This window comes from Solea solea, chromosome 3 (genome assembly GCF_958295425.1).
Source record: "Solea solea chromosome 3, fSolSol10.1, whole genome shotgun sequence".
Classification (NCBI taxonomy): domain Eukaryota; kingdom Metazoa; phylum Chordata; class Actinopteri; order Pleuronectiformes; family Soleidae; genus Solea; species Solea solea.
In genome coordinates this window covers 3,246,557-3,262,507 of record NC_081136.1, presented here as the reverse complement: position 1 = coordinate 3,262,507, position 15,951 = coordinate 3,246,557, and the positions used below count along the sequence as shown (strand labels likewise).

The 15,951-nt window shown below is 41.3% G+C and overlaps 1 protein-coding gene across 3 annotated transcripts in view; it reads left to right on the top strand.

Moving 5' to 3' along the window:
- LOC131457165 (ankyrin repeat and BTB/POZ domain-containing protein 3-A) overlaps positions 1-15,951 on the top strand; it is a 158,842-nt gene that overhangs the window by 98,926 nt on the left and 43,965 nt on the right. For all 3 annotated transcript variants that reach the window (XM_058626004.1, XM_058626003.1, XM_058626002.1), the window contains exon 2: positions 9,241-9,390. In XM_058626004.1, coding sequence (XP_058481987.1) covers positions 9,241-9,390 — 150 coding nt within the window. The remainder of the gene's footprint in view (positions 1-9,240; positions 9,391-15,951) is intronic.

Genomic DNA, 15,951 nt, shown 5'->3' with positions numbered 1-15,951 from the left:
TCACCTTCACTCGTCGCTTAGCGTAAAATCTGGGGCTCAATGAAAATCAAAGTGTCATCTTTGGAATTGAAGCTTTAGTGTCATTTCTTTGTAAAAGTCTTTCTCTTCCTCTCAGGAGGGGACTGCTCAAAGGTCGGGGCACTAAGGAGTTCTTCAGCTCTTTTCAGACGGGATTGGTTGTCCATCATATAAAGGGGTAGGCAGTGGTCATGAATCCCATTATGCCCCCAAAAAAGCCTGATCTCAAACTGTCCACACACCCTCATCTTTTCTCTCCTCCTTTTAAGCGATTTTTTTTCTCATTCAGGAGGCAGGAGAAACCCTGCAAATTGAGCTGTTAATTACATTCACACACACACATAGATTTTCTTGTGGCACATTTGTGCACAATTGAACCGTTAATTGATTTCCAAGAGCCATAAACCAACAGAAAAGGCAAATTTATGGCGAGCACAAATTCAAACCTTGCATTCTGAGGACCAAGCGCTAATCGAGAAAGTAACAAAGCAGATACTAATCGATCATCGTCAAGTGATAGTTAGCCGAGTTTAATGCCGAAATACGGCAAGAAAGTCTAAAAAAAAGTACTTGCCTTTTCCAACTTTCTTTGATGTAGGTGCAGAAACACAACATAAAGAACAAAATATCCCGCACAATGCTCTTTCTCAACATCCATCACAATATAGTAGTATATATTTTATGGTATCGTGATAACTAAAGTGTCTCAGTACTGTCACAGGACTATGATGGTATCAAGACACTAAGTCAGGACTCAGTTGGGCCACATTTTGAAACAAAGAAATTTAGCTTATTTAAAACTAATTTAAAACATACATGAAAAAGTGCAATCTAAAAATAATAAAAACTAGTAGTAGTAGTAGTCATACCTGTCCTTCGGACGCCTCAAAGTGTTTGTCATATTTGATTCACGGGCAACTTTAAGTGCATGAAATCATAAAAAGTTGCACAATATAAGCAACAGCATTTGTTTCTCTTTTAAATAATGTGAACTTTATGTCACATACGACCCACAAACATCTCTACTACTGTAGGAAATGATGTAGGAATCATTGAGGGACAGTGGAATGTGTTTCTCTAGATATTTCTATAGTTAGTCTGGTGGAACCACAGGCTGGGCCACTATGAAGTTCGTTCTGGGCCACATGTGGCCCACGGGCCACCGTTTGAATGAACTGGCACGAAGTCTTGCAGGCAAAAAACTGTTGTTTTGTTTTAGTGAGCTATTTCAGTGTCACTGGTGTTTATTAATGCCGTGTACAACTTCAATTACTCAATCAATCAACCATTAACTATTTTGATTATCAATTAAAACACGTGCCAGGAGTGAATATTTTCTGGTTTATTTGCTCCATAACAAATAAATCATTAAAATGTAATCATCCATGCAATAGGCTACTATCAAACATACTTGGATAAATCCTGGATTTATTTGTTAAGCTGGATAAATCCAGCTAACAGCTGAGTCTACAGATTTATTGACATCTTTGTTGCGGAACCAGAAATACATCCTCATACAGTTTTTCCACTTTGTCACGTTGAGTATCATAACTGTCTATCGATGAGGATGTTTTATCTCATTCGCGCCCACCGCTGGACAACTTATTAATTACTTCAAACAATCTGATGCCCATCAAGGCAGGACATTTTTGATATAACAAGGTTTTTAAGGTTTGAGTTTTAACTTACTCCCTAGGTTTGAGCAAGCAACTGTTGAACTAATAAATTGTGTTTATTGGTCATTTGTGACAGTGTTTGCTCCTTAAAATAAATGTGCCAAAGACATTTTACAAGTATTGTCATTTTAAAGCTTGTGTTCAGTCTCAGAGCCAATTTCTAGAACTCGACACCCAGTATCTGTCGTTCTGACGTTGGCCTCTATCAGGGTTCAGTCCACAGCAGAGATTTGTTCAAAGGGCCGTCAGACTTTGATCTACTGAACTCATCTCACAGAACATCTCACAGCTGGACTGCTGATTTCATTTTTTCTCTTTTTTCCCACCTGAAATTGTTTTGCTGCCACGCTGTGACCAAAGGAATTGTGTTTTTTCAGGTTGTTTTTCCACCACTTTTACTCATTTTAAAACTGAAATATCTGTCGATATATATATGTTTACATATAATGTGGTCAAATCAAGGAACGCTGTGACCTCTTAAACCTTCTTTTTGTCTTGTGAATGAAGAATAATCATAAAATATAACCATGTATTTAAAGAAGAGCTGAAATCTAATTCAAATAGTTGTTTGTCAAAAGGTAATTTTACAACCTGGCATTTGTTTGGAGTCAGTGGGCAACATGATATGTTTATTTTTAAATGATAAAATTAAAATAAAAAAAAAATCTAATGTAACCTGTTTACTGACAGTAATAGAATTAGTCATTGGTTTGGAGTCAGTAGAGTTGATAAGTTGATTAGAGAATCCTTTGGAATGTGTCACTGTGAAAACATTGTCTTAGGACTGTTTAAATTTGCTTTACCAAAAGTCAATATTAAATTTCTTGTAAGTCAATGTGTGAAATGTTATAATAGTCTGGAAAAAAGGATCATTTTATCATTTCAGTTCTAATTTAGTCCTTTAATGCCTAAGCCTCAAAATGTCTGTCTGGACATTTTTTTTGGCTTATTTTAACCATAAAAGGGTCAGAAAACATCCTGTAACTAAGCGCTTTTGTGCTTTTTCCCAGAATAACTTTCAATATCTGGCAGTAATTTACAATTTACTCTATATTAAACCAGTGTATTACCAATTTAAATCAATTTGAACAGTATAAAACCTATTTAAAATAATAAATAATTTGTCTGAGTTATTTGTCTCAATGTCCAAAAACAGGTGTTTTTCCAACTCTCTCCTCTCTGGTGACAAAGACGCTGATTCGCCGGCTTCCGGAAACCGCTGGAGTTTTCCAATAGCACAAACCGTCGTATAATTACGTAAAAAACGTGCCGTCTGTGATGCGCTCGTGTTAAAGGGTTAAAAATACAATTTTCTCTCCTTCTTTTCCGTCTTTTGTCATCATCTGTTTCATTAACCGCCTCGGAATCAGACGACCTTTTTCACTTCACATCTCTTCAGCCTCACGTGAGCATCAATCGCGTCGTCGACGAGCCGTTCCATTAACGCTGCAGCGGCTCTGCGCTTTGAGGCGACACAGCGCCAAACTGTGACATCTTTGTTTTACAGTTTCAAGCTGTGTGACTTTTATTAATTGCTCTGTTCCAGCGCGTTGTCATATGTCCTCCCTGCTTTGTTGGTTCCTCTGTGAAAAAAATCATTTACCGAAAACCCCTTTTTTTCCCTCTCTCTCCAACGATCTATTCCCGCACAGCTCCAGCTGCTTGAGTGTGAACTCGTTCCTGTAAAGGCTCAATATTGTCTACATTATTTATGGCGACGTGCGCGAGCAGCAGTATTTCTGCGGCGGTGACTCAGGGGAGCTCGGTCGGTGCGACGCCTGGAGCTTTTGTGCCGCTTTGTCCCCGTGACCCAATGTTTTCGTCTTCATCTGCCCGACAGCAATAGAGAGAGAGGGAGCTTCAGAATAGAACATGCAGGTCGTGTCTGTTTATCCTTTTCTCAAGTAGACGTGCACTCATGGAGCGCTGACCTCCACTTGCCTCCGAGGTCGCAGTGAGAATTGGATGAAGTGATACAGAAATATGAGGTTTAAAAAAAACGCACCACGGTCTTGTTTCATAGTATTATTATTTATTTCATAATTACTTTTTTTTGTAGCCCAGTTTGACAAAAGCACAAAAAGGGAAAGAATTAAGAGTGGCCAAATTTCATGCAAAGTGAAACACAGCAGAATTATTGTGGTCTTTCAACTAAAACCAGACTTTTTTTAAAAATACATAAACATGTTAGTCTGACTGAAATTGTACATCCATTCGTCCATTTTCTACCGTTGTATTCTGCCACAAAAATAAAATGACAGCATATATAAAATATAAAAAAGCATCAGGTTCTATGCATCTTTTCCGGGGGGGAAAAAACTAACATTATATCCAAAAAGTAAAAATCTAGTGAAAGTTATGAATAAGATAAAAAAAAATCATAATTATCTATATTAGTTAATTAATTAATTAATTAGTTCATAAATGTATTGCTTTTGTAATCTTTTAAAAACTTGGATTGCTGGGTGCTTCCGTGATCATAGGCGGTAACTTGTTCCACATTGTGTTCTAGGTTCTAGGTTTTGAACTTGAGGGTCACAGGGGGGCGCTGGAGCCAATCCCAGCTGACATAACCCCAACCCAAGGTACACTTATTGCTGTTTTTCCATCAGTGTGGTAAAGTACGGTACAGTTTGGAAAGGTAAAGCCCTGGGTCAGGCTTGTATTTCAACTGAGAGCGGCACCATTTCTTGGCAAATGGGTTTGTGGGCTGTGCCCCGATGGCAGCCTAGCGCGGCGTCATACTGGTGCCGCAACAACGAACTACGACATCGAACTTGTCTCAACAAGACATCAAGCTTTGTGCGGACGTTGGCGAGGAAGACAGTCTGTCGTCCAAACAGTTGACTGTCGCGAGTGAAGCTAGACCTTATCGTACCATTTTACTTTTACTCTGCTAGCCCAAGGGAAGGTTTTTTTTGGTACTATTCCTTTTGGAACTTCAAAAAGATACGTACCAAACTGAGCTGTTGCAGTCAGTGAAAACACGGCTTTAGACAGGTCTCCAGTCCATCACAGGGTCTGGCCGAAATTGTACTAAACATAGCTTCAAAGTCCGACTAACTCACCCAGATAACGCGACTAGGAGTTCAGCTACTTGCTTTGTCGCTCTGTGCCTGTGCTAAAGTAAGAAGAAGAAGAAGAATTAGACAACAGTGACAAAAACATGGCTGACTGAGTAGACCAACATTTTAAACTTCATGGACGGTAAGAAGACGCTCGACATGCTAACAACTAGCTACTAGTAATTATGCTACGCTGAAAGGGGGGCGTTATCGCCGCCTAGCGCAGCAGCAGAGTCAATAAATTGATTCCCCACTCGTGCTTGTTCTCCGGGATGAGGACAGTAAGAGCAACAGAGCGCTGTAGCCCCGACTTAACTGTGCGTGGAAACATGCTGATTCGATTTTGAAGGTCAGAGTTGATGCAATTTGTGTTCACACGTTTGCCGAAATTGCACGAGACGGGTGGAATTCAGCAGTTCGGAGTCGTGTTGTAGATAACGTGAGCTAAAATTTTTTTAAACAATCTGTATTTCTGTGGCACTTGAGGCATTTATGTTTTATTTATTTAATACAGGGCTGAAATGTTCTTCCAATTGAGACTAATTGGTATTCAGGGTGTTGCATTTTTAAAGGTCAGTGTTGCCATGTGAACAAAAATACTCGAGTACTCGAGACTAATGGAGCAGTTTGGAGTCTTTTTTTTTTTTTACAGTTTTTGTGGGTATAAAACGAGAAACAAACCCTGTAAATCAACAGCGTCCCCGCCTCCCCATGCGTCCTCGCTTCTCCCTGTTTTTCGCCGTCTCTGCAGGACCAGACTGGCTTCTTTCTCACCTCTGATGTTTATTACACAAACAGCACCTAGGATCAAACATTCCCTTCTTTTTTTCCTTCTCCCTATGTGGAGAAGCCAAGTGTTAGTGAGAGATAACATGTAGAGGGAGTGGGAGGTGGAGACAGAGAGAGAGGGAGCGAGGGAGAGCGAGAGCTGCAGACTTGTTTATATGTCTTCATCTGACAGAATGAATAATTCACCAAAGGACTTCCTGAACCCCAGGATTGTATTAGAAGAATAGAGTTTGGGCATTAGAGAGAGGGGGGGCAATAGAAGTTTGAAGGTTCAGTGGCAGTGGTTGCGATCTGAGACTCTGATTACAGAGAGCACTGTGATTTATTCAAACCTTTTCCCCTTCCACGGAAATGCCAACACAGTTTTTGTGATTAGAGGAGATTTCTGTGCTTCACTCCAGGGTCAAGAGACTAGAACTAGACTGACAGCTTCCCTCTTTTTTTTACTCACCATTTGAGAAAATCCGACTCTTCTTATGTCACCCGCTCTGAAGTCTTCATTCAGGGTTTTCACAGGATTGTTGGATTTTCCCTAAGACATTTGCAGCACTGTGTGCAGGAGTGCAGGAGGGCAACACTGGTATGATGTTTACTCGAGGAGTAAACTTTTATTTTATCAGTTTTAAAGTGTTTTTTTTTGAGGCAGCACCATGGTGTGGTGGTAAAAACTGGTGTTTCATCATGTAAAGGTCTGCAGTAGAGTTTGTACATTTTCCTCATGTGTGTGTGGGTTTTCCTCCAACTGAAACGTAACTATGGGTCATGTTGGACAACCCCTGAATACGACCCATAGGTCACATGGTATTGCGTGAAAAAGTCTTAACGTTGGAGTCAAACCTGTGTCGATCACACCAAAGTTCAATGCTTTAACCACTAAGTGAACTGCCAGTGAAAACCTCATCCAAGCTACTTGATGATGACACACCCAAGGTACCAGATTGCTGTTATTTATGCAACCAGGGGCGCCTATTTTAAAAACTTACCTATGGGTTGAAATTCCTGCAAATGGCCCATATTTACAGTTCATTGGAGGACAAGTACTGTTGTGGTTCCTCCCACACCAGTGCTTCTTCATTGAAGCCTTTTGCTTGGGAGGTCCCGTACGTTTGGGGAGGTGTGAATGCGCAACCGTACCCTGATTCCCTGATACTCTGCTACCCTAGGTCATTTGCTCGAAAAGTCAGCTTCGTTTCGGGAGTTGTGAATGCGCAACCGAAACTCTGGTCCACCTAAAAACGTAGGTCTTGGTTCGCTTCAACTGAATAAAAAACCCAAGATTTGATGCAGCTCCATGTTTTGCTCTTATGACGAGGAAACAGAAGTTGTCCTGCATTAGTGGCAGCCCGTGGCCAAGTGGAAAGGGAACTTGGCTTGTAACCGGAGGGTTGCCGGTTCAAATCCCTGCCCGGCCAAAAAGGGCTGGGCTACCCCTGAGCAAGGTACCCAACCCCCACTGCTCCCTTGGTGCTATTCAGTGTGTCAGCCCACTGCTCCTAATTCTAGGATGGGTCAAATGCAGAGGAATACTTTCCCTAAGGGGATTATAAAATTAAATTGTGTGGGTTTTCTTGTTCATTGTTTGTCTCGTCTTCTCCTTCAGTCATTCTTGATGCAGCGCCGCCTCAGGCGAGGAGGGGAATACGTTATTGAAAAAGTTCTGAATGTTGCAACCCCCAACTGAACTGAGTCTAGCGGTTAGGCCATAAAACGACCTGTAAGACCCTTATAGGTCCTATAGGGCAGATTTAGCTAATGTCAGGTCTGAACACTCCCGGCGTCCTCGGATTTGAAGATGCATATGTCCCATAGGCTGTATATAAAAATTGGAAGGAGCCTTCCAGTTCTTATGAAAATGTTAATGCAGAAGTAAAACTATGAATGAAAAGCCACCAGGGGGTGACTCCAGTGGTTGTAAAAAGAACTTAGTCCATATGAAAATGAGTCGACTTCACATCACTAAAGATTTCTTTTGGTTTTAATGGCAAAACACCACATATTTCACTGGCAAACGTTCAATTGAGACACACCCTAATACCAGCTGCTCCATCAATACTGCTCAGCGGTGGAAGAGCAGTGGAAGAATCTGCTAAAATAATTAAGTCGACCTCCCCGGAAAGGCTGTGGGAAGAAATAGGGAGTGGGACTCTCCCTATGACTGGGGAATAGTGGAATTCTTGGGCTGGACACTGTGGGAAGACGACATGGAGGTTGGAGTCCTTAGCTGAACTCCCTGCCCCGTCCTTTTTTCCACCCATTTCTGTCCTGCGGCAGAAACCGCTGCAGAATGAGGCTCTGGAGTGTTTGTCCACTGTGTGGCTTCTTTTGTCTAATGGCCTGGCGGCGAACACGGACGACGTTCCTCTGTGTTGTAATTACTGTTTGTTTAGAAGCGGAGCACACCCCAGCGCTGTGTCATTAGGATTAGCACTTGGTGGGGTGTCGCTCTCCGTTCTCGATTGTCCATCTGTCACAAGTCATTCTCTGCTGCTAAACGAGGCCTGGCTGCTGAAATGGCACTTAAACGGATGAAATCCTCTCCGGCCAACATTTTCCGCTGCCCATTTTGTTTTGCAGGGGAAACACGACAACACACACACACACACACGTACACCCACCTGTGATTACAACACAGTGTTGTGTAAAAAATAAAAGGTCAAAATGAACATTCTAACAATGCAAGGTCGTGCTTTGAATTTACAGTTCGCAAGAAACAAATGTGGCTCGTTACAGCCTCGTTGACTTCATTAAAGACAACGTGGGGAACGAGGGATTCATAATGAACCCATGAAAGTTCCCTGAAGAGATATATCACTTTCACAAAGAGGAGGCAGTGCTGCTAAAATGATGCACATTGATATCAACACAATCAAAACAACTACAATATGATTTGAGAAGATGATCAATACAACGCGTAAATCACAAATCTACAGCCGTTTTTCGGACATACATTTCGTCACAATGTTATGAACATTGGGTCTGCCAGTCAGTGTCTCTACAGATGATTAGGTGCTAACAGCTTTTAACGCATCAAATTATTGCCATGATGTTCCTGCTAACTGTTCACCTTTTTGCTTTCAATAATCTATTACATTAAAGATCCTGTCCTTAAATGTAGTGTGTTATCTGTCCAGATTAAATCCAGATCATTTGGAGCCGTCTGGTGCAGGAACCGTAATTAGTTTAGGGCTAGCGCTTGATTTGGTTAGAGTTCTTTTTGGCAGAGCTTACATATTTTTATATTATTGGACGATTATATACAGCACATTTCATTGTGTGATGCCAAAACTGTGATCATGATTGAAATATGATCGTACAGCCCCACTGAACGTCTGGGTTCATTTTTTTTAGGAGAAGAATCCACTTTTGAAACCTTTCGTGTCTGTTGGTATTTTCAGCCATCATCCAACTGTATCTTGCTTTACTCAGGCTGTGTAGCTGCTACGCTTCTGCTTTGGCTTCATCAGTCATGCTGAGTCATGTTCTGGGCTGTTTATTATGTCTTTGAAATAGCTTAAAATGGTGTTTGGACGAGGTGTTATTTAACAAGTCTGCTTTGAAAATTCATTGCCCTGTTGTTTGACGCGAGTTTGTTGATGATTTGACACTATATTTCATGTCGGAATTGTACTATATCATATATATATATATATATATAAGAGCATTTCTTAAGCCTCTGCTGTTTGTGTTTCCAGGTGTGCTGAGTCTGCCGGAGAGTCTGAACCTGCACCGGGACCAGCAGCGGTCGGGGAGGAGCGGAGAGGGTCATGGATACACGCAGGCCGAACTCCGTACTCTGGAGCAGTCGCTCCTCGCGACCCGAGTGGGCAGCATCGCCGAGCTGAGTGAGTGGACTTTGTTTCTCCTACTTCAAGCAGCACGTGGTGTCACGAGAGTTTAACACAGCTGGAGAGGATCAGAATGTGAATACTAAACTCCTCATTTGTTACACCTCAAAGGCAGACGACGAGCAGAAACGCAGTTCTCGGGTTTTGCCACGTTACAGCTTTTGCAAAATACATGTCATAAAAGTTTCTCTGGCACCAAGATGATATAATGCCACCTGTTATTTTTCTGATCACAGGTGGTTTAATATGGGATGAAGATCCTGTGACTGAACAATACGATAAAAAATAGTCCGTCACACATCTGAGATCCTGAATTTGACTGAGCAATTAAGGCTTTTCCAAGCTTTGGCTGCAAATATACATACATTTTAGTATGTCAAATGACTCAGCATTTTACTACCATATTATTGATTCATATAAGTGTTCATTATAAAATAAAATGAGAAAAAAAGTCTAGCTCCTAGCTTAAAGCTAGCTTAAGTTGGCTATAAACAATTGTTATCTATAGCTTAAAGTTAACTAAAACAATTGTTATCTATGTATTAGCTCAAAGTTAGCTTGGCTAAAACAATTATCTATCTATCTATCGATCTATCGATCTATCGATCTATCGATCTATCTATCTATCTAAAAGCTAGCTTAAAGTTAGCTAAAACAATTATCCATCCATCCATCTATCTATTTATCTGGTTAGCTAGCTAGCTAGCTAACTAGATGGATGATTTCCTGAAAGTGTAGTGAGATTGCAGCACAAACTGTGTGTTGTAGCTGTATTACTTTACCCTGTTTTTTTTTGTTGTTGTTTTTTTTTAAAAAGAGAAAAATATATGACTTTTTTAAAACCGTCATCTGTGTCAAAGACGGAGCGTGTAGCTGTGTGGGACATTTGTTGGCTCGTGTTCTTGTTGTTCTCTGGGCCTCATTAGCAGCGCTAGGTTTGACTTGGTCGCGAAATGTGTTGATTAATAATAAGATGTTTTTTTCTATAATTGTACTGGGATTTCTACTCCCACCACGAATCACTTGACTTCATGTTTAATTACTTTTTTTTTTTTTTTTAAATGTAAAAAAAAATTATCTGACCAACAACAAAATCCCCTTCGCGTCTTTTTTATTTCCTAGATTTGCCGTCTGGTTTGTGGCGTGAACAGGTTTCTCTGACTTTGGTCAATTCATCAACCATGAGAAGATCTTTAATACACACAAGGTGTCGATGTCCTCATGTTCTGCACAGTTCAGACGATGGCGAGCACTTCACAAGATGGCAAAAACAATTAAAAACAAGCCTTCAGTCAAAAACAACCTCATATATGAAAGACAAGTATGAAACAGAACAATATGAATACAAGGATCAGATCGAATTATGACAAGAACGCCTATGTTATTCATCGCATTAAAAGTAATTAAAGGCATATTTAGAACAAATAGCTGCAGCTTTGATCTGGAATCAAGAGGATGTAATTTCCTCCTCTTTGATTCAGGTTGCCATGGCTACTGTGGTAGGGAGTTTCAAGATGTAAAATTGCCAAAAACAAATGACTTCAGAATGCAAAATTAACACCAACACCAAGCGGCTCCAAGAGATTTTAGTTCCCATCGCATCCACCTAATACATATGTCGACTGAATTTGGTTCCAGGAGCAAAATTGAATAATTTCTGAATTTTGAGCAAACTTTCATGAGTTTCCTGCATTTTAGAGACCAAATAAGCGGCACTCCTTTTAGTGAAAGAAGGAAATAAAACATGGCCTTGACACCGAAATAGGCTTTTAAGAGCAATTTAAAAAGACGAGCCAGGCAGTGTGACGTCTGTTTGTCGGGTCAGTCTTACATTTCAGTTCCACTTAGATGGAAACCAACATAACAGAAAATACGGGACTTTCTTTTCTTTACTTTTGTAAAGATCTTTTTCTTGTTTCTCTCTTTGCAGCAAAGTTGGCAAAGAGAGATGCAGAAAAAAAGTCCTTGCCCGGTTTATTAAAATAGCCAATTTAATGTGGCAAAAAAGGAAAAAAACACACACATTTTAACACGTTTAACAAGCTGTTGAGTGAAACTGGTGAGTGAGCTGAGACGTAAATAACACGAATAGGCTCTTCCCTTTCATCACAGATCAAGTATTGTGAACATCAGCAGCAGGGAAAGCACCGGCGTCTGCACATATATTAAGGATAAATGCAAATAAGTGAGCGCCCCTCCTCGTAATGCGGACGAATATATATATAATCAGCTCTTAAGTGCCTGCTAATGTAAACACATGAGGTGAAAGCATTAACACAATAGTCTGTTCATGTGCTTTGACCAGAAGGTGGAAAAAAAGCGGCACCGGCTGCTGTTTAATTCCTGTTTAACGCACCGTGTGTTTGACTCTGTATGCCGCCGCCGCCACCACGCGGCCTCGGCTGGACGCCGTGACCTCTGGGGTCGAAAGTTTGCCGCTCAGCCGCTCAGAGAGGGTTCTTCCACCTCATGTCGCTCATGTTATGTGAACAGATTGATGTGCAGCGCACCAATCGCTGGATTACATAACAGAGTGTGAATGTGTATGATGATGACTGCATGGAGCGTGCTACTTTTGGCGTGTTTGACCATCTGTCTTTGCAAGAAAGGCACAGAAGGGATTTGACAAGATTTTATCAAAGTGGAGTCAACTGAAGATGATTTGAAAGGTCCAGTGTGTGCATTTAAGAGGGTTTATTGCTCTGTCCATGACACAATTTGGGGGTTTTGTAGCTTTAGAACAAGCCTTGTCCTGTATAGCCATGTTTCCACTGAGGGGAACTGTAATTGGCCCCAAGCATTCCATTTTCGGTGCAAATATCCTTAGGAAGTTTGGGCAAACGCCCACAGTCTATACTCATACAAGGCTGTTCTTGTGGCCTCGTCGTCTGCTGTGTCATGTTTGCCGTATTCGTTCGTTGTCGCCGACACAACTGTTGGGTAACCACCGCCTACCGTTCCAAACCACACCGAACCGTACCATTATGGAAACACAAAAGAAGAAAGAAGGAATGGCTGAAAGAGCTGTGAAAGATCCTTTTTGGTATGTGAAGGCCACCGTAGTTCCCTGACGCACTACAGAAAGGAACGTTTGATGCATTCCGCAGTCTTTCTTGCACACTGAACCTTCAAAACTGCGACTTTTCTCAGCGTCATTGAAAGACCTAAAGTATTTTTTCATGCTCTACAGTCACGTTTGGATATTTACAGTATAATTCCACAAGAATGATGGTTCTGCATAGAACAGCTCCCAAAATCAGAACCTCGAGGCTTCAAACCACGAGTTCAGATTCTTGGGGGTTACACAGTGTCACAGAGACTAAACCATCAAGTTGTACCAATTTAGAATCGTACCACATGTGCAGTGTGTGTCAAAGTTAATCAGAGTATGATTAGATTTTTTTTTTGGACCACATTGTGCAGCTCTAGATCCATCTCTCCCTCCCTCTCCCCCCCCCCCCATTTCTGTTGATCCTGCAGAATCACGGCACAATCCGAGGAAACCAGATTTCCTGTTTCTGCTCCTTGTACAGAAATCAGGTTACTGTCAAAATGTGAGAATAAGCAGATTTCCTGAGTGTGTGTATACGCATGTGTGTGTGTGTGTGTGTGTGAGTGTAGAGCCTGTGGCGTTCAGTGTCTTAGAGGCTGACAGAAGGTTTACGGTAATTACTCTCATTTTCATATAGAGAAATAATGTGGTAATGATGGGTTATTATACGAAAACGCCGCACGTGCCACCGCTGGTGTCGCAGCGTGGGAAGTCAAGTGACACAGCAGGTGTTATATGGTCACAATCTGCATGATGTCAACAGTTTTTTGTTGTTGTATTTTTTCACGGTGGAAATTAAAAATCAGTTGTATCCAGAACGATAAAACAAGATCACGTTATTTAAAAAAGGAGAGAAAGAAGTGGCCGCACAATCCCAGCTGCCTGTGCAATTTCACACCCGACTCGTCCGGTAATTAATGAATAATAGAGGGTGTTAAAGAGCAATATCCATAATTTCTTTCTCCCGAGGTGAAGAAATAAAGAGGCCATTATGTTTCTGGGGTCACATTTATCTCACCGCTCATCTCATGTGCTCATATTTCACGTCTTTTGAGCGAGGGGAGCAAACTTCGCCGACGGCGGGGTTCGGACGGCCGGCGCTCGGGGGTGTTTGCGTTTCTCCTCATCTCTCCCGACATGCTGCCATGAAGTATAACGTTTAATATTCTCGCGTGTGGCGCATAAACGCTGAAACTGCCATATTGTGACCAGGTGTGACAGGGAAATGGCAGTTCATCTGTCAGCACACCGGCCGCCGCCTCTGGGGGGGGGGGGGGGTCCACCGAGCAGCCACTGGGCAAATAAACGGCGTAATGTAATACAGTGCGGTTCTCCAACAATGGGGCCCCACCATTCCTAACACTGGGTGTGCCTCCACCACAGAGCAGGGCAGATATTTCAAGTATGAACTCTAAAAGAATTAATGAAATCAAACCTCATGTTTCAAAAAAGGACCGTTTCATGTTTTCACTGGATTCAGAATTCTTTGATGGGGTCATGCGATGGTTGACATGTAAAATATCATCACTTAGTGAACTGAATTTAATGTATTTTTAAACTAAGAAACAATGAGGTGCACCATCTAATGGTTAACATTTGTAACTGCAAGGGCAGTATGGACGATATAAGACACTATAAATACATTCAAATTATTAAATGATTGCGTTATTAAGACTAAAATCAGACTTAAAATACATGTAAATATGACTGAAATTGCACTACATTGAAATTCTCAAAGCTGAAGAGTTGAATTACTACAAGATCAATCAGACCTGGATCCACGACTCCGTCCCTTGACCTTTGACCTGGAAATAAAAGAAGTACCAGACACACAGATTAAGAAGAGAACAACAGAAAAAAAAACATGTCAAAATCCAGACCAGTAAATTTTTGGACTGACGGCAAGACTGAATTTAATCTCTGTTAGCTTAAAAAAAAAGATATATTTTAAAGTTAACTGATACTCAACATGCTACCAACTAGCCACATGCTAAAGTGTGTATTTGTCTGTGATGTTATAGGTGAACAGGATAATGCATCATTCTAACAAGCGGAAAAAGGGAATATCGCTAACTAGCGTAGCAGAGGGAGTGACACTTCACTCAAGAACTCGATTATCTGCTAGCTTGTTTACTGGGACAAGGACAGTAGTTCGATGAAGTGGCTAATTTAGCCTACAACCGTCTGAAAGGGTGTGGCTCACACGGGTGTGGGTACGAGAAAGACATAGCCTGTACGTGTGTATTGTTCACGTTTTGAGACATTTTTCAAGCCTTTAAACCAAAGATTGAGTGAATATATAAGATATTAAAGTTAGTCAATGTGGGATTCTGTACCAGATATGAAGTGATCGCACGGAAAAGCAGAATCCGTTTCCTGCCGGTTCCCTTCGCACCATCTTCTAGGCCCACTTTGAGTCCGTGTTAAGCCTTCTCTCAGGATCTTTTGGTGATCTGGTGAAATCCGACTGATTTCATATTCTATTTGAGTCAGCTGCCATGTATACTGTATATGCAAACCGTCATATACATCTGTGGCTTTGCTTGGCTTCGCGTCCTGCCAAAATTGCGTTGTTTTGGAGTGTTGCATAATGGGATTGTGTGACATTTAAGGGAACGTTTGGCGCGCGCAAAACTTATCTGAAACCAAACGGATGCGACTACATTTAATAATCCACTCAAAATTCAACAAAAGTGGGGATCAGCCATTTAATTTGTTCCGATGCTTAGTGTGGAGGATCATCAGCGGGTGGCGATAAGATGAAAAACACAAGGATTAGATAGTCGGTAAGATAAAGGGAAGTTAATTGAAGTGAATTGAATTTCAGCCTCTCAGTTTTCTCCCCACATGATTTTACGGTTCCATCAGTGTTGGTTTAAGTCGCTGATTGAGCGTCTGTGCAGCGTGAAGTCAGATTGATGAATCGATCGATCAGACTTCTCTCAGTGAGTTCACTCGTCAGCTGCGGACTCTAATGTGCTTCCCTCCACGAGCCGCTCGCGCTACAGAAAAATCTCCTGACACCAGGTGCTGATTCACTGCAGGGAAAAGTTTCCCCGCTCTGTTAAACCACAAGAACACACGCCATCTCTTTATTGCTTTGGTGAATCAGTGTGCGCTTCAGAGAGCACATTGTTCAGAGAAACTTCTCATTCTCTTTGCCGTCAATTAATATTAATGGCGTGATGTCTATCATTTTAATTGGCAGTTTTGGGGCGAAATGATGAGAAACCGTCACCTTTTGTGATTCTCTTTGCCAATTAAAAGGGGAAAAGAGATAAAGACCTTATCGGGAAACAATTTTAAGGGAATGTGAATAATATTTTTCAAACTTCCGTACACACAAAACAAAATATGATGACATTCGTTGAGTTTTGAGGAACACATATCAACATTTCGTGCATTTACGGATGAAAAAGCTAATCTGTTCATCTAGAAATTAGGCAACAGAACTTGCCTTGAGTTGACTTTGAAGCCTTTTTGGGTAAGAGACAAAAGTTTCTTCT